A 21,488-nucleotide genomic window follows, 5' to 3' on the forward strand; every position below is an offset into this window, starting at 1 on the left:
ACCAGACGTCAGTTTGACGACAAATCTGAACTGTAACTTAAACCAGCAGAACATTAAAACATTAATAAACAAAGTCTTTGTGTTCTCAGTCAAGCTTAATGACTTATCACTTCAGTTTTTCAAACATTCTCCTCTCTTAGCTTTTTCGTGATTAAATACATCTTACGTTGCAAGGTTTCAAATATATTTTACACATTGTGGTTTCCGCCAAAGTTATTTGGTGACTAGCAAATTATATTATGATTCGTCATCTTTCACAATAAAGCTGTACATATAACGTCTATAAATTCTAAACAGAAGGGAACCCAAGTGTGTGCCTGAGAGAGAGAGTGAGAGGGCTGCGCAGTCTACTGTATGTGACACGTACAATGTGTAGATATGCTTATTATTGTGTGGTATGTAGACTATTGATAAGTTACATTAAAACATATGTTTGTCATTGTAACGCCCCGTTGGTCTAGTATAATACCTAACTTAAATAAGCTAAGGTCTGTTCTTATAACTTGACGAAACACAGAACATGCCGGAGCAAATCAAGTCCAGCTGAAAATACAAATGTCTTGTTCAGTTTGGTTTGAAAATATATTCACGAATGAATGGTAATCGCTGTATTCCCTGTATAAATGGAACGGTTACTTTTTTGAATTTACTGCAAACAAAAATGCACCAATAAAGAAGGTACTTATACAATGATTAGGGTTTAGGTTCTCTCCTATAGAAGATATTCGCCAAAACACACACAGGGTGAGACTTAAGATGACTCTAATGTGATTTACTCATGTGTTTAACCTGAATGACCAATATGGTGATATATCTACATACGAATCTAAATACAAACCTAACCGTGACTGAATTTATGGTTATCAAAAAGATAAAAGTCACTATATTTCATATATAATGGAGCTTTTAACGTCTCGAAAATGTATGTTTTACTAACTCATAATGTGTTAATAATAGGTAGCCACGAACCATTGAGTATAGATGCATATCTGAAAAATATTGTCAAAAACTAAGCTCCCTAGATGCATTATTACGATTAGTCCTTCCCTATATACAAACTGCTGACAATTAGGCACATTTTCGTGAACTTGTCTGTTTCTTTGTCGCTGGCGTAGTTCGAGACTCAAGCTATACTGACGCGATCATACAATAAAAACGTGAACGCTATGTCAAGAATCACTTAAGAATACTATTTGATTTTTCTAGCGTCGCCTTTGTACGTAATACTTTCCTGTTTCTAGCAGTAAAGTGTGCAGTCGCCTTATCGTCCAGTCGTGTTTACGCAGCTTTTCCTTGCCGATAATACCACGCAAATCGGCGATTGCTTTCCTCCTTGTAGACTTTCCTGCAGCGATTGCTTTCCTCCTTGTAGACTTTCCTGCAGCGATAGTTTTCTACATAATATATACTCTACAGCAGCTTATACAATTCTCTACGCGGTACACAATTACATCCTGAATAACGTATAGGAAGTTTACTCGCATAATAAGGTTTTTTGGACTTCACAAGGATCACACTAAGAGTAAACCAGAATCAAAAAAGACCTTTCAAATTGATGGTTTTATTCCCGGGGTTTTCAGCTCGCACACCCACTACCAGCATACGTCTGGAAGACTCTTTATGTTACCCCAAATCTAAGGTCGGCGTGTAATAGAATCACAATAAATGAACGATTGTAGCGTGTGGGGAGAGCTACAGATGTGGGCCCCGTTGGAGCGAAATGACATTCAATTGGTGACGTCATCTTGTAGAAGGGGGCCTTGTACGATTGTCTTGTACATTGTCCCAAACCTAGGGAACTCGTCAGGTTGAAGAACAATTGCAGTATGTGTAAATAGATTTATCGACTTGAGATAAATTGTGCGAAGAAAGTAACACCTTTCAAGTGAGTTTAAAACGTGAATGAAATGCTTACGTCAAATATAGTAGGTTGAAATTCAAAATACGTTTTAGGAAATGTTGGCTGTTGTGTGAATGAGTGAACTAAACTAGAACTCAGATTTTTTTACAAAACAAATGAATTTTAGGTCTTCTACTGTAATGTGTTTGAAACCCAATATTTGATCTAAACACTGATTTTTTTTTAACAATCCATAAATCATTTAGTTAAGAATTCCCTGATTGGTTTTACCAGGAGTAACCAAATCATAAATCCTAAAAATGTGTTAAATAAATTAATTTACATTCAGTGTTGAAAAATATATGAATCGGACTTTAAACATACAGCAGGATGCAACAGTATGTTAGTTTTGGTTGTGTAAATATGTTTAAGTGACCCCCTCCCTCCTCCCACCAGAGTGGACGCTGAACGTTTACTTCGGTCAATTCCCAACAGTAAACAATCTAGTTAGATGTCCATTAGAGGACTATTGGTCAAGGGAAGTGCGTGGACACATCTCGTGTTACTTGACTTGTATCGGGTTGTCAACACTGAACACTGAGCATAGTAGTCACAGTAGCATAGTTAGTCACACAAAGGGCTGTCAAGGAACTCTAGTTAATACTCTGAGAACAAATGCTCTGGAAATTATACATTCTGTTTATGGAACCCCAACCTGATCCATCATAATGCTAAACTGTAATTGTGGTTAGTACTAAATTGTGTGAAGAGAGAGATGTTCCTGTACTGAATGTATTTAAAATCCCATTATCAGTTCAATAGTGATTTTCACACTTTACAGACTGTGCGAGTAAACTGTCATATCACTAACCACAGCAGTGGGTCGAAAAGGCCGAACTGGGCTAATTTACTCATTGAGAAGGCGCGTGGAAGAGATGTATTCAAACTTCCTAAAGCGTTGGCTTGATGGTTACCCCAGAGGTGGGAATCACATACACAGTTCTCGTTTAATGACTGTATGTAACCAAGTAGTTGTCCCAAACCCGTTGTCAGACTCTAGTGTTGTGTGCAAATGTGTGTCAATGGCGTCACGCCGGGGCTAGAGTGTTTCTTCTCAGGCCTGATCGATGGGACCTTGGAGCCACGATTTCATTCATACCGGACCTTGAGGTACCCGTGACATAACCACGCAGTTTACCCTGCAAGAAACTCCTCACCCGCGCCGCACGCCGTGTTGCACTTCAAGGCCACTGGATGCATCCACCAGCACAATGCTGAATCCAAAGTACTGCACTTCCGCATTTCCCTAAATTACTCTGAAGTAGTTTCGCAAAAATGACCGTTTAATTTTCATACGAGAACACATTTCTTGTGTTCAGGTTACAATTGTCAGGGTTTTCAGGCAAGAGTTTGCAAAGTTTTAGTGGAGTTCCTCAAGGTTGTGTAACATGTTATATACTGTACTCTAATGCTTAGCCTTTTCAAAAGATGAATTACTATCTTTGAGTTGATGAGCGTGCAATCAGCATAAATAAAATAGAGGATCATGTGTACAGTTACTCAAATACCAATGGTCAATAGCTATTGTATCAGCCCACTTGGCTCAACTGATAAGGAGGTCAGAACTTATAAGAGAGTAGCATGTAGCAGATCCAGATCAGTACAAACCTTGACCATGTAGTGTACCTGTTGTTTGGAGATTCTTCAAGTTTCAGTTGAAGACTGAAGAATATTCACTCTTATACTCAATGTGGATTTAACCATTTATTTTATATGGATGAGGGGTTTTGTGAGCCCTAGGTCAGTTACTTTTTATCCGTCACTTGCTATACTACGTGCACCCGCTATGAGTTATAAGCTGTGTTTGCCAAAGCTATTTTTAGCTGCCTGCATTTACTGTTGGGAATGTGATTTTGAAATGTTATAATTTCCATAAAATCTATTAATGGAATTTCATAATAGCTTTGATCCTAGTAAAAATATAGGTTTGTGGCGATTCAAAAAAGTCAAGTGTATTTATGTGATAAGGATTCATCATCAGATTCAGCCCAGCACTGTACATGTACTGTTAGAGTTTGTCGCAGTACCGCATGCCGCAAAGACATGCAGAACATAACTGTTTAATGCACATTTAACTGTATTCTAACATGGCTGCATTTTCTGCTTAAATACAACAAACTAGATGTAACATCTAACATACGTAACCCTACAACGTTCATGAAGAGTATACATGTTTTTATCATCTTGCAACCTCTTTTGGTACGTCCTCTGATTTCCTAATTATTCGAACTTTAAACATCTATCCGTTCCTGAGCACAGTTGAGTAGGCTGCTACTTGTCAGTCTAGGGTCTATAATCAAGGAAGATGTTCGCCGAATTTCAAGTTCGCACTTGCGCACGATGATTGTCCAAAGCAAACCAGTTTCTGACAAGGCGTCAACAATAGTCGGCCACACCCATCACAATCAGCTCCAAATTGACAGTTTAATTCGCGAGAACCGAGAACAGAGCGACTAGAGAAGCCCTGGCCTCGATTCACTTATATTACTGTGGCATCCAGTCTCAATTGCGCGGAGATGCTCGTCATAGACACATATGGACTTTGTTTTTAGCGAATTCTAAGGAAAAGTGAGCTAGTAGCACGACCTGTAGAAGTTCGTAATGTCTTCTGGCCAAAACAGAACGATATAGTTTTCAAATGTTAGCATCCACATCTATGGATGGGATGTAGATCTTTAGAACACCTCGTAACCTTTGCTAATCAAATAGGTAAACTTCGGTTAAGATGTTTCTAACCTTACCTTACAATTATACGTACGTATATACGTACCTTGCAACTAATATTTTCCATGTCTACTATATTTGTTGCAAAACAAGAAAAACACGAATACCTCATTGCAAATCGGTCTTTAAAATCGCAAATCTTCTACATTTTTACTTTTATTACGTCTGCGTTCCGTACAAGACTCGTGTCACTGAAAATCCCGTAACATTTTAACGAACACTTGGTTACGTGGATGAGATTCCCTGTAAGCGATTATCCTTAGCGTCAATCGCTTGTCCTTGATCGGACCGTGCGGCGCGTTCCCTCCACGTTACAATAACCTTAACTAACACTTCGACATTAGTTATATAAATATTGAATATAATTATATAACGAGCTATGGGTGACTTAAGACATAAATGTTTCTGAACAAAAGAACTGCCCTTTAATTATTTAAACCCATATTTTCCCCAAATAGAGGTAGTACTCATGGTAAGACCTGAACCTGGACCCGGGCACAGAAAACGACCCGGGACTGATTTACTTTTTCGTTTTGAGGTCCCTTGAGGCCAAACACAACATACGTTCAAATTTCCGATTCGGCAAAAATGATCCGATTTTGATGAAATTTGATATAAAGGTGTAAACCTACATTTATTCGAACGAGTTCGCGAACCAGCATGATTGGACCATGGGTACGGGGTTTTATGGGGGGTTTAATAGGGTAAAAATTGGGTTTTCTCATTTTTTACCCTAAAAACATACAATTTAGCAATTTATTTCAAAACAATTGTGTAGACCTTAAAATCAAACAATTTAGTACATATATTGAAGCGTTATTATGCGCCTAATGGTTACAGAGAAAATAAAAAAAAATATAAATTTAAAATTCCCATGTCATTCTTATGGAGAATAAGTTGACTATTGTAGTTTGCTTGTTTATGAACATGTCTTGATCGAATTTGGAAAATACATTAATTTCTTACTAAACTATTAACATAAAAAACACTTTTACCCTCCCTGTTGCAGCAAACCTAAGAAGGCCTACTCATAAAAACTAATTCTATTAAAATAGGGAATAAATGTGATATTTTTAAGGAGAAGTTTTAGTGTAAATCCAATCATGCAAATGGAAATTCGCTTAGTCTGCAGGTTTGCTGTGGGGGTATCTATTCTTGATGTGATTTCAAATTTGATCTGCTACATAAACTGAAATAGTTTCTGGAAACATTTGGTCAAGCAATTCGTACATGTGAAATACTACCAATTTTTCACGATCTTTTGATTGATTGTTGTATTTTTTTCTGAAGATTTCCAAGCTCTAATGAGCCACTCTTTAAACGTCAAGTAATTAGGAGATATGGAACGTTTCCTTGACTGTTTTACTTGTAGAGTTGTATAATGTGCTGTTGTTGAGTTTTCCCTTGTTAACTGTAAAGTACGTTTTCCTGACGAGTACTTACTGTGTTATCACTTATTTCCTATACAGTCAGATAGGCAAGAATTGCAAATTCCCTTAGTGAAATTGTTTAATTTCATGTGACTGACAATAGTTATGGACTAACCAACCTAAGTAGACTTCTCATGCCATTGTAAGTTCTGAACCTTGTTTTATAAGTGTAGTTCATGTTGGTGACGTTGAGCGCTAGTGTTAACAAAACTTTGTTCACTTATTTTAGGGGTGGTTTTGTGATTTGTGATTTACTGTTTGGTTATAAACCCAGAAAAATGGTATATAATTAGATCATTTTATTTGGTTAAACTAGGGTTGAAATCACTTAAATACAAAGAAATAAATTGTAAACAAAAACACACCCTTTACAGGCTCCGGATGGAACTAATATAACAGCGGATGATCCAAAGGATGACAAAATATATTATTGCATGGTAGAAAAACTTTACCAAGAAACAAGAATGTTAACCATTATATACAGACTAATGTTTACAAATGTTTGATTTAGAGCAAAAGATTCAAAATGTAGTGCTGAAACAAAAATAATAACGAATATTAGTTAAATTACTTTCTATCATTTCAGCCTCTGGATTGCTTATATAATCAAATAAATAGTAAAGTCTTACCTTAGCAATCCTTATTATGATTAATAATAACATTTGGTCTACCTAAACTTCCGACTGATGATGAACGTACGGGTTTGAAATTAATATCGGACCATCATAATAAGGATTGCTAAGGTAAGACTTTACTATTTATTTGATTAAATTACTTTCCCAGGCTTTGCTTTGCTCGATTCTTAAAGCCAACGATCTTTGTATATAATTTTCTATTGTCGAACTCTTTGAGGTTATTTATTAATTTTTTATGAGTAAAAAATACAGTAATAACGTCAATAAGAGAGAATTTCTATTTAATTTTTCGAAATTCAATAGTGAACTAAACTGGTTAAAACGGTTAATCTGTACAATAATTAGTGTTATTTGTTGCGTTTATTGTTGTGTTTGATTTAGATTCATTTAGACATAAATGAATAAATTGCACTGATGTTGAACTATGGTATTATATTCTTCGCTAGAGGAATATTTTCTTTGGTTCTTCATCAATTATTGTCGCCAAGTTTGACCTATGGTCCAATGTTTTAAGTTGTGTCTAGCATCTCACAGGCAATTATCATTCAATCTATCAATTTTGAAACTTTCGACTGGCGCCCTCGATCGTAGACGGATGTTTAGATTGACAAAGCCCGATTTCACATGCGTATCCATTAAACTCATGTTGAAGAATATTCTTTGTGGTTTAACCTTTTTTATGGCCGGTATTACATTCCAAAATAATTTTATCTTATAAGCTTAAAAAAAATCAGAGACGCTGTTCAGGTTATTTTAATCCACGGTTTTTACTTTACTTCATCTCCTTCATAGATCGACGTTTTATTGTATATTCAATTTTGACATTTATATCTAGAACAGTTTTTTTTTACTACAGCCATTCATTAAACTTCAGACAATGTCTATGAAAAATGTACAAAATAGTTAATGCGTAAAAGTAGCACATAGATTCATTACAAGTAACGATTTAAAAGGATCGATGGGTTCATTAATGTCTTAATGTCCCATGCTTTTCTTGATTAATTGACAATTTTCTTGATTGTTTTGAGACAGGCATTACGAGTCATTCAGGTCAAATGCAATTGGTCGTATTAATATAAGACAAATGAAGGCGGCGACCTGGCTTCTAAATTCAATTTTCTAAAGCACTTTTACTTTTAGTCTGTAATAATATCGTAGTTACGAAGACAATGTATATCTGTAGAGTGTTCTCAGTTTTTTACAAATTAAGTGGATTCCAATTCTTTTCCTTAAAAATGTCGTGTTATAATAGTTAAAATTGTTTCATACTAAATGTGGGAAATTATATTTCAAATTAGGATAGTTTATTATTCAAATTAACTACACATTGAACATTTATGAGAAAATTTGGATTTTTGACAGATTTTCTCAAAAGCACTTACACGGTCGTATGAGTTGTGAACGTGTTCATTTTTTGAGCAAAGAAACAGCATTGTTACTAAACATATACAAAATAAAATCATATGGGTTTCGCCATAATGATTATCGATAGGATTCTGTTGATCAAATTAATTTTCATTAACTAATTTTCACAAACGATATATACCTGAGAGGTGTTCTATTAATATGATAAAAACAAAATTTTCAATATTTTCGTATGCAACCGACTTTAAGAAACATTCACATCCAAGTATAAAGATTTTGTATATGATCTACGAAACGAAATCATCCCGTGTTCATTTTACTCACTGCGACAACATACACAACTTGAAAGTTACTTGAAACATCAAATAGCTCTTGATCGCGGACGTCAGCCAAAGACCGAGTAGAGACATGAGTAGGTCGATCGCAATCGTTGTCACTCCGATCTCGTTCCATCGGATACCCGATTGCCCTGACATGCGATTAGTTGACCTATCTGTGAAGTGTGTACCTGTAGCAGAGTGTGATGTATTGCAGTCGTATTGGCGACGCAGGTAAGTAGGCCTATGGGCGTAGGCGAGAATGGCGAGAAGATATCGGCCGAGGAGGGCGTGGCACGACAGCAACTGGGTCTACGGGCCGAGGACCCTGAACTTGGCATTATTGTCACTTTCGGCCCCCGACACTACCAGAACAACGACGGAGTAACAACATCATCGATGCAGATAAGGAGATTTAAACATTCAGGGGATGGAGGGGGCACTCAGGGTCCGGTCTCCTTTCCACCAACTTAAGGTGTCATTTGATGACTCTTAAACATTCTTGTCTCCATGTTTGATGAATTGGAATATATAAAGGTCAACTTACATTTTCTATCTTCAGTCCTCTAGATTATCAGGTGGGTCTTAGGGGGGATCTTCCAAATCGGTACTAGAACCTTGTCAACGGAGGCTACGGGGGATGTCCCACACCCTCAAGGAAAGAGGGGTTCTAGGACCAAGGGAGGCTACGGGGGATGTCCCCCACCCTCAAGAATAAAGGGGGTCAGGGTACCCCTGAATTCTCCTGGAAAATTTGTTATTTTTATTGCCGTTAGGGACTTTCATAAGCCATTAACGTCTAGAACTGTATCCAAACCCTCCGTTAAGTTTTTGGACGAAATTTATGTTTAACTTTTTTCCTGGGTAGTTCCTGTAGCTCCCCTTGGAAATGTGACTGACAAATCTTCATTCGTAGATTAAGCGACCGGTAACATTACTGAATTCTGAATTGTCTCAACTTAGCCTCTGAGGATGTCACATAGTCGTTTTTGTAGTGAAAATGCCGATTTTCCGTGTCTCTCTTCGGAAAACTGAATTTAGTATTCGATTACTAGTATCGGGTCGAGTATTTTACCCATTGTAAAATCTTACTCCAAATTTAGAGTTTGATGTCGGATTTGAAAATGGGTTATTCTACCCGAAGTTAGTAGTCCCCGCTGGAGAATATAACAAATAGCTTTTCCCTTCATGGGAAGTTCCCTAAAAGGTTGAATCCGGGCAAGGCACGCTTCCTTATGTGTTCCTTTGGTGTGGGGGTTTTCAGGACATTAAACTATTTTAAAGGAATTCGGCTAACACCTCACAAAATTTCTTCTGGTTCCAGTTCTGTGTTTAATACTTCGTGAAATCATTCAAAGTCGAGTGGGAGGTGCATACTGCAGTCACCACGCATGAGACTAAATTCCAAAATAGTAATGGTATGATATTCATTCATGATTTTACTAATTTCAACTTCATAACCGTTACCCTTTGCCCTTCAGAATAATTATCCTTTAGTACGTAATGTAAAATGCATCATAATATATGGTAATGGTTTACGTTTCTATAAAAGTTTATGTATTGCGTTTGTCCATGCTACGTAGCGTACTCATTGAAGATCTCAGTAATATTCGTTCCAAAAAACGTTCTTTATTCCTTATTTGTTATTCGTATTTCGACATTTTCTCCATATTGTGAAGACAAAATATAAATAGCCTAATTATAATTCATTCGCCATAATATAGCGACACAACCTTGGTGATTGCGGGGATTTTAACCCAGGTACTTGCTCTATGTCTATTACAACTGTGTCTGAGTTCTTCTATCAACTTTCCTTGCACACTCAATATTGTCATAAGTATTTATAGTTTCAACAAATTTACCAACACGCATATACTTAAGTTATTATTTAATAATTACCCAGACACGACCAACTAATAAACCTTGTATACATGTTTTGTTTCTAAGAAGCCATAGCATTCATATTTTTTCAGTTGAATCTATTCTTAGTATTAATGGCTTTATTCGAAGATATTTTATTGTTTGCACAAGTCAGATGAAATGTGTGAACTACCGAATTGTCGTAAAGATATTTGTATATATAAAATGTTCAAGAGTACCGACGTAGAATTAACTAACCGTTTCTACCTGTTAATTTTCTTATCTCTGGAAACCTTCCAAAGTGTTCCTATTACTGTTTTGGAGTGTGTCAAAAAGCAATCAACAGTTTTGTTTAAGGCCACTATGTCGTAGTTGAGTGATAACGTTGAAATATTTTAACTTTTTATGCTGTGTATTTCAATGACGGATATGAAGTGAAAATAATTATGCATTAAAGGGGTTTTTCCGGTTCCATGTGGAGTACAAATTTACATTCGATCTTCTTTACTTTTCTATTTATTTTTTTTTTTTTTGTTCATTCATGCCATCTAATCTTGTAATGTCATATATTTTTCTCGTGTGATGTTTTTATTTCTGATTGCATCATAACCCCCTATGACATGTTATGACCTATTCTTTCCCTGTTTGTAATCAAATATGTAATATACTGCCATAGCAAACTAATGAATTAGCTACAAATCGTCACAAATAGTACAATAAATCACTTTGGTGCTATATTAAACGATGCCACTTCACGAAATCACAAAAATATAACCACTGTCTATTACAGTTATTACATATAATATATTATTTACGTTACTGTTATATTCAATAGTATATTACGTTACTTGTCTGGAAAATAGGTTTACCGGACGAGAATGGTTGTTCCCGCACGAGACGACACATTTTGTACGAGTGACGTTCGATATTTTTAGCAATACTACTCTAAACTAAACTAACAATAAATTTCCCCCCCAAAAAAAAAAATACAAAAAACTACAAATCCGTTATATATTCCCATCGAAAGCACTTCTCATAACTTCTAAAAGAGGTTATGTCATCGTTTATTGATTTAATGACTTATTGCCAAATTATAATCAGCTGGTGTCTGGGTAAAAACTCATTGCAGTACAGTTGTAAGAAACCCCATTTGATTGAGCAGGCGGCAAACATTTGTTTTCCGCACTAATTTCATGTGTGGAATGTCTGTTAAAACAGTGTAGTGTGGCGAAAATAATATTACAGTATAGAATATTTGAAAAAAAAACATAATATATAATATTCGAAAATATAATTTTAAGAAAATGTATCTCAATTTGGTAATGTGAAACGTAAAAACCAGAAAGATGATAAATAATTGTCACACAAATTCCGCCCAATACGACTATCCGGAGTAGTTCATTACTGTATTTCTCAAACAAATTTTCACACACCAAGGATAAAAAAATAGTTTATATATGCTGTCCAATCTTACAGAAGCTATACGAAACATAAACACCCCCCTCCACGCCCTCCACATCGGGCTACCGGTTTTAAAAGACATATTAGACTAATGTTTCCCCGGTAGCGAAGGCAACTTATCGAACGTTATCTAGAAAGTTGGCCTTGTATGTATAACCCCAATATTAGGCTATGCTCATAAGGCGCCCAGGCCTAGTATATTATACGAACCCAAGTAGCTAAACAATAATATTCCAAAAACCTTCACGAAATTCGTTTTTAATAATTAAAATATTTAATATAACTGTAGGATACCAAACAGCATTAGACCATATATAAATTATTTATTTATTTTATTTGCTGCGTAGTTGATTATTTGGCATTATAATGTTTAAGTTAAGTGTGGAATCAATAAAATTTACTCAGTACGATATTATTAGCAATATGAAAGTACGTACTGTTTTAAAAATTTTCTTCAGGATTTTGTAGTTTTAAGAATATTTTTTTTTGTTCTGTTGTAATTGAACATGTTTGTTGTAACTTTTTACGCCACAGAAGTAGTAACGAGTGTTTTTATGGGGTTTTATTTAGCATTTGGTAGTTTAAATCCGTTATTTATGCCTTAAGATGACATTTAATCAGCCAATCGATAGAATGTAATTTAAATGTGATAGCTAGCGAACATCGCGATATTTTGTCAGGGTCGTGAAGATTTGTCTTAATTACTTCGTATTTGATCTTGCTGATAGCAAAAATATGTTATAATTATACCATTTAATCTCTACTCCAATGAATAGATAGTGACATCGTGAACAATTTGTAAACTTGTGAAATGTCTGTTAAGATTTTTTTATTTGATCTTTCACAAATATTTAACAGAAGGTTTTATGTTTTTACCATTCCCTAACTACAAAGGTTATACAGGGTGATTGATATAAGTGTGCCAGCCGTTTTATTCGAAATCCATAAGAGATATAAAAAAAGTTAAATGGTAAGTGCCTTGGACTTTTTATTAAAAAAATTGTAGTAAAGCCGAAAAAAATATTTTAGCCGCCATTTTTCCAATATGGTCGCCAACTTTTATTTTTCTTATGGAACTCCCTGTATTTTATGATGTATTCTGGTAGAAAATGTAATTCTAAGACGATTTTATTCTTGTGTTTTTCTTCATAAACCTAACCGTTTCAAAGATAATAATGGTTTAATTTGTGAAATTTTGAATGGTTTTCGAATAAAACAGCTGGCATGCTTGCTTAGGCCTTTATCGAAACTCTTTCACATGCAGAAAATTTCAAAACTTTAACCATAATTATCTTTGAAACGGTTAGGTTTATGAAACAAATCACAAGAATAAAATCGTCTTAAAATTACATTTTCTACCAGAATACATCATAAAATACAGGGTGTTCCATAAGAAAAATCAAAGTTGGCGGCCATATTAGAAAAATGGCGGCTAAATTTTTTTTTTACTTTACTACAATTTTTTTAATAAAAAATCCAAGGCACTTATTATTTAACTTTTTTTATATTGAATAAAACGGCTGGCACACTTATATCAATCACCCTGTATATTCTACTGCAACTATGCAGTCTATTTTACTACGCTAAAATACTTCGCAAGTATTCCTGTTAGGAGTCATGTAGTCAAAATATGTTTTATACTTCATGTTTAAGGAAACATTCGGTGGTATTTTTTTACTATATTTTTATATTGGGGTTAAGAAGTAAAATATTGACATCAAAATTAAATCACGCCATGCTTACATAATCCCCTAATTAAAGAAGTAGCCAACGAGCACTAATATTACTGAAATCTGGAATGCTGACCTAATTTAAGATAAGTCCGCGGTTTCATAGAGATAGGTTTACTAATTATGTACTTAAACATGTTATTTACCCATTGTATTCTCCCAAGCTGCCCATTCATACCCTACATGTCACATTAACAAGACAAATTAGGTATGGAGTTAATACAAAAACTGGTTGTGCTTATACAAAGTTATAATGGTGTATAAATCAATAATATTTGCTGTATGTGTTAGATTTATCTAAAACATGGTACAGTTACCATGTTTGTATTAAACATGGTGTCATTCATTCCTATATACTCTCCAAATTTGGATTTACTGTATGTATTTTTTAGCTCCATTCAAACAGATTTTATAAAAATCCCCGAGAGTAGTTTTCCATTTGTGTTTTAAAATCGTAACGAATGCGTTTTTGCAAATTATTTTGTAATTCGTTCAATAATGAACTCTTAAATTTACTCCAAATACAGTAATCCATTGTTATACCTTCATACCATAAGCCATATTTTAATCTTTAGAGAAATTACCTCGCAAAACGGCTAAACCAAAAATCTGAATTTAATTCTAACCTCTTTCACAAGTGTTTGTTACATAATAAATTTCAATACATGAGTTTTCTTTATTGTTTTAAAACGCCAATTGTAATAATTTTCCAATCAGCTGATTATATTAATTTATTGTTGCCAAGCATCTGTTAAGATCACGTGGCATCTTTTCTGCTTGTAAGAAGATTTTTTGTTTGTTTTAAAACATAGTAACTAACATGATAGTTCATTATTAGGGCCTGAGGTGATTCTTTTCTAGACGAGCTCATTCAATAAACAAAGCGAAGACGAGTTTGAATATGAACTGATTGTAGCCAGCGAGGCTAAATAGGCTACATTTCTGGCCCGTGTGATGTACAGTATTTTGTTAACTATACTATAAGTTTACTGATTTTAGGTAGACAAACATCTGTTACCGTTATTTAGAAACACATATTCCTCCGCCAACAAAATAAATCTAATTTTGTCAAATTTGTCTAAATGTCGATAACATGTAAATTTTTATGTTGAAGTGAAACACAACGTGACTATGGTGAAAACATTTTGATAACGATTAAATATTATTTTTATCAATCAGGACTATTTCCTTCCGCATATGATTATTGTATACTTCATACAACAAATTTCAACTACATGATAAAAGAAATATAACGAGTTTGGATGGGTACTGCATTCAAACATATTATTTTTTAATCTACCATTTGAAGTAAGTTATTAAGTACAGTTTACAGAGTACTATTAATTTCTATTCCGTTGTCCGAGTTTGCAATAGATCAAGATCCCTGCGTTGTTCTGTCTCCTGTCCTAGGGAGGATTAAACTTTATGTTAAACACAATGTCCTCCTAGCTCCTGTCCTAACGTGTGTAGTACGTGTCCTCCGCCCCCCCCCCTGCACATGTCCATTACAGTCTTTAAAATTGGTTAATTAGTAAATATTCTATAACGTTCTAAGTAACTTAGGACATATTATTCTTATAACAAGACTAACTAAAAGTAGTAGTAAGTAGTAAAAGTAGTAGTAGTAGTAAAGTAGTAAAGTAAAATATTAAGGTTTAAAGAGGCATTTCAACTAGATACGTTAAAAAGATCGCTCGAGACATTTCATACAATCAAATGATAGCAAACAAATTTCAATGTCAGTGAATTTCAAACAAGTACACCTGATGTCCTCGACTCCAGCTGATTATTTTTCGCCCTAGGGCACTTCTTTATTTCCACAACGCATGTATTAACCGTTTTTGCTGCAGCATAGGCCTACTAAAATAGCATATTTTTCATTTCACCACTAGGGCTTTATACTTTATATGTGGAATAAGTATTACTCCTCCGCCAACACCACCATTTATTTATAGGTATTAATTTATGAAACTAATTATATATGCATGTGTCTAAATGTTGTAAAAGTTGTATATATTGAGTAAAATATAGGTTTATAATATTACACGATGATAAACGCAAATACGAGTTTATAACGACTCTTTAGCCCCGTAAAGTATGTATTGAAAACAGCTGATTTTGCAGCAGTATGACGGGAAACAATTATGTCCACGGTTTTAAAGGAGATTGATATTGATATTTATTCATAAACGGAACATTATTGTATTGTAAATTGTAAAGCCTGTTTTCTTGCGTTTCATATTTGTATTTTCATACTTTTATTTTATGATAGATCGTACAGAGAGCGTTTTGCACTTTGTACGACATTGTACCAGAGAACAATTATATGTATAATAGTTGGTATAATACCGGATGTCCCGTAATACTCACCCCTGGTTAATTTTTGAACGGCTACATGTATTTAAACGAGCTTTGATACACGTTACTAGGGTAATGTAAAGTACTTTTTGGTGGTGTTTTGAAATTCACCCCCCACGCTTAATGGATTGCTGGGGGTAACTTACAAATTTTAAATAGCAACCCCTATCAAGTAGTAGGCCTACATCATTTTAAAAAGAAAATTATCGCCTTAAATCAGACTTTTATATGACAATAAAAAAAAGTTATAACAAGAAATTTTAGTTAATTTAACTGGAAACATTCCATCACTTTTATTTGTTCATGGCTGTAAATTTTCAAATAACCTTCAGTACACGTGACCATAGTAATGCCACACACTTTTTAACATGATATATTTCATCACCCGTCCCCAAATAGGGGTTGGTATTAAAAAAACAAAACCCCACCAGCAACCCCTACAACAATATATACCACCAAATATATAAGGGAGTACGTCAATTTATTATATAATTATATAAGAATATCACGGGAAGTCTGAGATTGTATAAGGTACCAGCTCAAATCAATACTTATAAAATTAAACGAAATAGCGAAAAATAATACTTAACGCGATAGCAGTTAGATTTTACCAACAGAACAATTGCTGTAATTACGGTTAATGTGGTGTTCATGGACTGTTTACTTCTCTATTCATCAAAACTCGAGACTTAACGGCCATGTACAGATTACTCTTATAGCAGAGATAACCGGCGTGTCTTGCAAATGCCCTGATCGGCACGCTCAGCTCTGCACTCTGCACTTCTAGGCGAGGTCACTACACGGTTATGTTGCTCTAGGGATGATTGTGAACATTTTATATCACGATTAGTATAAATGGTTTATAAACTTTTGGATCTGAAATCCGATCCTGCCTCTGGTGAAAAAGTATCTAAAACACAACAAATTTACTACAAAACACCCAGCAAAAAAGTACAACAACAATCATGAGAAATGTAACTTTAATCAAAACAAGAGTAAAAATACCCCGTTGCAGCAAACCTGCATACTAATCGAATTTCCGTTTGTCTATAATTCTATTTAAGTAAAATAGTTTAGTATATACCTAATTAATATTAAATAGTTTTTCTTTCTATAAAATAGTTCCTAAATTGTCAGACTTATACCCTACCTAAATATTATTAGGTTTAATTAGAACCATAGATAAAAAGGATTATAGACATATCTATGTTTATGTTTAATGTTTATTGCAATATTTCTCCCCTTAGGCTGACATTACATGACACATATTGTATATCATTTTAAAGCTTAAAATGTGGAGATGTTTTTTATACTATTTGACAGTTTTTAACATGACTTGATAACAAATTTTCTTAAGCGAGTTGTAGCACCCTTTTTATAGATTTTTCAAAATTTGTTATTTAAGTCAAATTCACAAACTTTTGAATGGGTTAAGCTGTACCATATTATACGGTTCCTGTTAGAAAATTTAATGAAAATTCTAAAAATGCAATTGAAAATATCATTATGTAGGTTAAAAGTTGAGAAATATGAGATTTTATCAGGCAATGTCAAGAAATTTGGAAAAATCTAAAAATGGCTGTTGCCGGAAGTTAGAGTGAGATATAACTATCCAAATTGCGTATTTTTATAGCAATTTGCGTGCATAATAATGCCTTAAAATATTTGACACTGACTACCAAACACTCTGTATATGTATTGTATATATGAATTTGAAAACCGATTGTATTTTGACCCCTTGGTACATCCATACCAAAAGCAAATCGGTCCCATGACTAGGTATTACCATGTAACCTACGGTAATAGTTTCCTGTATGGGAAATTCGCTAAAACCAAATTAACATTGTCTTTGACTTCTGAGAACCCAAAAAAAATACAGTGGTCTCAGACCTATTGATCTTATCATGAACACACAGTGGTTCAAGACCAGAGTAGTCTTATTATGGCAACTCTGAGTGTGTGGCAATATTTATCTCTCAAGCTTGTCTGTGAGAGACAAAGTTACAAACTGTATTTTCTCATGAGCCACATTTTGTCCTCAGTGAGAGTGACAAGAAGATCTAGGCTACATGTAAGACCCTACACTGGCTGAGAGAACTTGATAACATTATCTTCACACTTTTACAATCCTCCATTTACCACCAAGAATTATCTTTACTGGCTTTTACTGCAAAATATATGAATTTTCATCTTTCCCTCCATAGAATGTCTTCTAGTTGAAACTACACACTTATATATGTGCGTTTTTAATCCTCGAAGTGTGTTTTCACAGATACAGATTATTTTGACTGTTGTACCCAAATTACTGAATACCAAAACTGACTTTTTAGATTTCATTGACTTTTCAACATAAGGTATACAGAAAGACATTTTTAGATGCTCTTAGAGTAGAATTTGTAGGACTGCTTTTTGTTTCAATGCACACATTTGAATTATACATCTATTCAAGTTGGATATACATTATCAATAATTTTGTACCTAATTTCAAATTATGATTCACTAATCCACACAGGTGTTATGTTGAAAACGCTTAGAGATTTTAGCCACATTTTCCACAGGAAATAACAATTTTTCAAATATTTCACCACTTGAATTGTCTCTTCACACATTGTTGATTGAAGTTCCCAAAGTTGCAGTGTTTCACAAGTGAGCTTCAAACAGATTTTGCTTGCAACATCTTCCTGATGATTTATAATAGCAAGGCCACAATGCAAGCCCATGACTTGTATCTCATAACCCACAACTCCGCTTGCTTCATACAATTAGTGCCTCTTTAACAGCCGACTAATTTGCCCTATTGAGTATCACTGAACCACTACTTTTGGTTTCGGTCATTTTTGTCCATAGAACAAATTCTTAAGAGCGCTCAGCCTATAGAGAAGGTAATTTTAAATTCTAATTTTACTTGTTGGGTACAAATCCGGAGTTTTTCAAGTGTTTGGCAGAAGATTATTTGTATTTATGTAATGCGTTGGTAACTGAGTTTGATAAAAAGGTTTTAACTTGATCACTTTAGTTACTGAAACTATTAATATTTTTATAAGTTAGTGTTTTAAGGTATTTATTTTGTTGCAGGCAGAAGACTTGCTTGATGAACTCAACTTCGGCAGTCTTGGTTCAGAAAATGTAAAAACTGCTCAGTCTCTCAACCTGCCTTCAGATATTGATGTAAGTTTTATGTAACTATCATTTTATAAAAATACAATATTCACTTCCAAATATTACTTTATCTGACACATGTTTGAAAATGTTAAACACAGGAAACTAATTCTATAATACTGATAGATATTTGATACAATGATAAACATATTTTTAATTAATCGACTAAAGCTGCTGATGGTTTCAAATACTAATTTATTGAAAAATTAGTTTATTCTAACTTCCGGCTTTTGTCCAAAATTAACATCATGATGCTGACTAGCTTCGTTGCAAACGCAACATTATCAAAGCGTGAAACATGTCAAAACAAATACACAGAGTTGAGTCATGATAGCACTATCATTGTTAGTTTTATGTAATGTTTGTGTTTTATGTATATATTTATTTTGATGTTATGACGTGTTGCATTCTTTCACAATGTTGCGTTTGCAATGATACTACTCAGTATCATATTTGTTGATGGATATTTTGCATTATAGACGGAGGTTAAGAAGAAGAAACTTTACCTCACCAAATACTCTCTGAATTCTGTATTACATTTTGAATTTGTTGTAATTTTTCTGGCCTGAAATAGCTTTGCCCCAATGTTGAACTGCATGGTTGCCTTTTTTTCAAGTATTGTAGCTGTGGTTTGTGGAGATAGGTTTGATGTTTTGATATTTTTCGTGTGACAAACCGATTTAAAAATGAATAGTGAAGCAACTGTAAAAAGTTCAAGCTGTTTGAAAGAATATTTACATCTGGCCTGAGGGGACTTGCCAAGGATTGTTCTCATGAATCTTTTTGCCGGTAAAAATCTTACTAAGACATTCTCCTGATGTGTTGTTTTATCAGGCCAAAACACATAAATTCGGACAAGGGAAGACTGCCATAGTCTCTTATCCGTCTGAGGATAAAGAGATTGTAAGCCAGCAAGCCTTCCAATTATTTAAAATTTGATCTTCCCAATTTAGTCAGTTGTCCAGTATCACCCCCAGAGAGTCAGCAGTTTTGGATATTTCAAGCCAGATCTCCACTGGCTGTACAGTAACAATTCAGTAGCTCTACCCACATTTGTTTGCCATGATACCTTGTACCAAGACAAACGATTCTTATACAATACTCTTTTTGCAGGGCAATTCAGAAATGTTCCTAGAGCACTTGATAGCCCTGGGTAGTGCGGGCTCGACCAGTGGCAACAAGACTAGTCTATCATGTCCCGCGGACCTATCCCAGATCAAGCCCGAACATCTGTACTCAGAAGCAGATCTTCAGGCTGTTAAAGACCGCCAAAAGAAAGACAATCATAATATGAGTACGTATAGGTAGTGTATTTTAACGCTAAGGGATTTTATAATGCTAAAAGCAACAGTTAGTTATGTGGTTTTGTTGTGTTTTTCTAATTGAGTTGCTGTAAAGAGCTAATTATTGATTTATATATTTATAAATACACGATAAGATTTGTAGTATTTCAACTTGGTCACCAATCGACCTGTCAAGTTTTCCAGGTTTTCCTACATATTTTATCCATGTAGTTTAAGATCAAAAACTCTTTGAATTCTTCTATCTAAGATATAGACAATATAATGTAAAGTGCTCAGCTGTTAGACAATTCTTTGAAAATCAACCAAAGGTTTCCATACTGATTAGGTTGCAGTTTAAGATGAAAATGGAAGATGGCAAACATCTCTAATAATATACATTTTTGGATGTGCTATTACAATTGACCACTATTAAACTTATTTTAAACATAATCAATACAAATTATTTAAAACAGAACATTTTTATTCCAGTTGAAAGAAGAAGAAGGTTTAACATTAACGACAGAATAAAAGAACTGAGTACTCTCTTACCAAAAAGCAATGACCCGTGAGTATAATATATTCAGACCATAAACTAATAAAAAGTTCTCTATTGCATGGTACTTATTTTTTTCTAGTGAATTCTAATCCTTGAAGATATCAAATGTTTTCATGAGCTTCTTTCCATATGATTAACTATGTTTAAATTATATTCTCTATATGGACATTTTAAATTGTCTTCTCTCTTTGCTTACTGTATGTTATATAAAGTTTTTTCCAAGTGTTTCACTGAGAGGAGAAGTATAGTTATCAGGTATGCTAAGAATTTTATCAGACTGAAAGACAACATCTTTAGCTCGTTTGCTCTGTTATCATCGTGCTATGTGAAATCCTTTTACACACATCTTGAAGTGTGAGTTCTGCTTTACTCTCTTTGTTGTATTATGTTGCATATGAAGCATTCTTCTTGTAACAAGAGTAAATGCTTTATATCAGATTAATACAATCATATATTGTTGCCTATTTAGTCATACGAGCCGCAGTTTTATCTACTTTTTGACGAAACTGTACCTTTAGACCTGTGTTTTTATTACTCTCACCTTTCTTAGTTTGCTGTTTTCAATGATCTGTTTTCACTGGTGATACTTAGATACAACAATTGTAACATTAATCTGTCCAATGTTAATCTTCCTGTAAGTTAAGTCCCTGAATATTGTGTTTTGATTGTGATTTTGTTGTGTTCCATTATGTTTTGTTTTGTTAGTTTAT

The 21,488-nt window shown here is 34.2% G+C and overlaps 1 protein-coding gene across 3 annotated transcripts in view; it reads left to right on the forward strand.

Annotated features, from left to right (window-relative positions):
• The window catches only part of LOC128998761 (transcription factor EC-like), a 90,564-nt gene that overhangs the window by 65,371 nt on the left and 3,705 nt on the right, over positions 1-21,488 (forward strand). For all 3 annotated transcript variants that reach the window (XM_054425099.1, XM_054425102.1, XM_054425100.1), the window contains exons 4-6: positions 18,856-18,948; positions 20,053-20,233; positions 20,712-20,787. In XM_054425099.1, the coding sequence (XP_054281074.1) occupies positions 18,856-18,948; positions 20,053-20,233; positions 20,712-20,787 (350 nt within the window). The remainder of the gene's footprint in view (positions 1-18,855; positions 18,949-20,052; positions 20,234-20,711; positions 20,788-21,488) is intronic.

The sequence above is a fragment of the Macrosteles quadrilineatus genome, unplaced genomic scaffold (genome assembly GCF_028750875.1).
Source record: "Macrosteles quadrilineatus isolate MER2022 unplaced genomic scaffold, UCM_ALF_1.0 Scaffold_7__1_contigs__length_78375512, whole genome shotgun sequence".
Classification (NCBI taxonomy): domain Eukaryota; kingdom Metazoa; phylum Arthropoda; class Insecta; order Hemiptera; family Cicadellidae; genus Macrosteles; species Macrosteles quadrilineatus.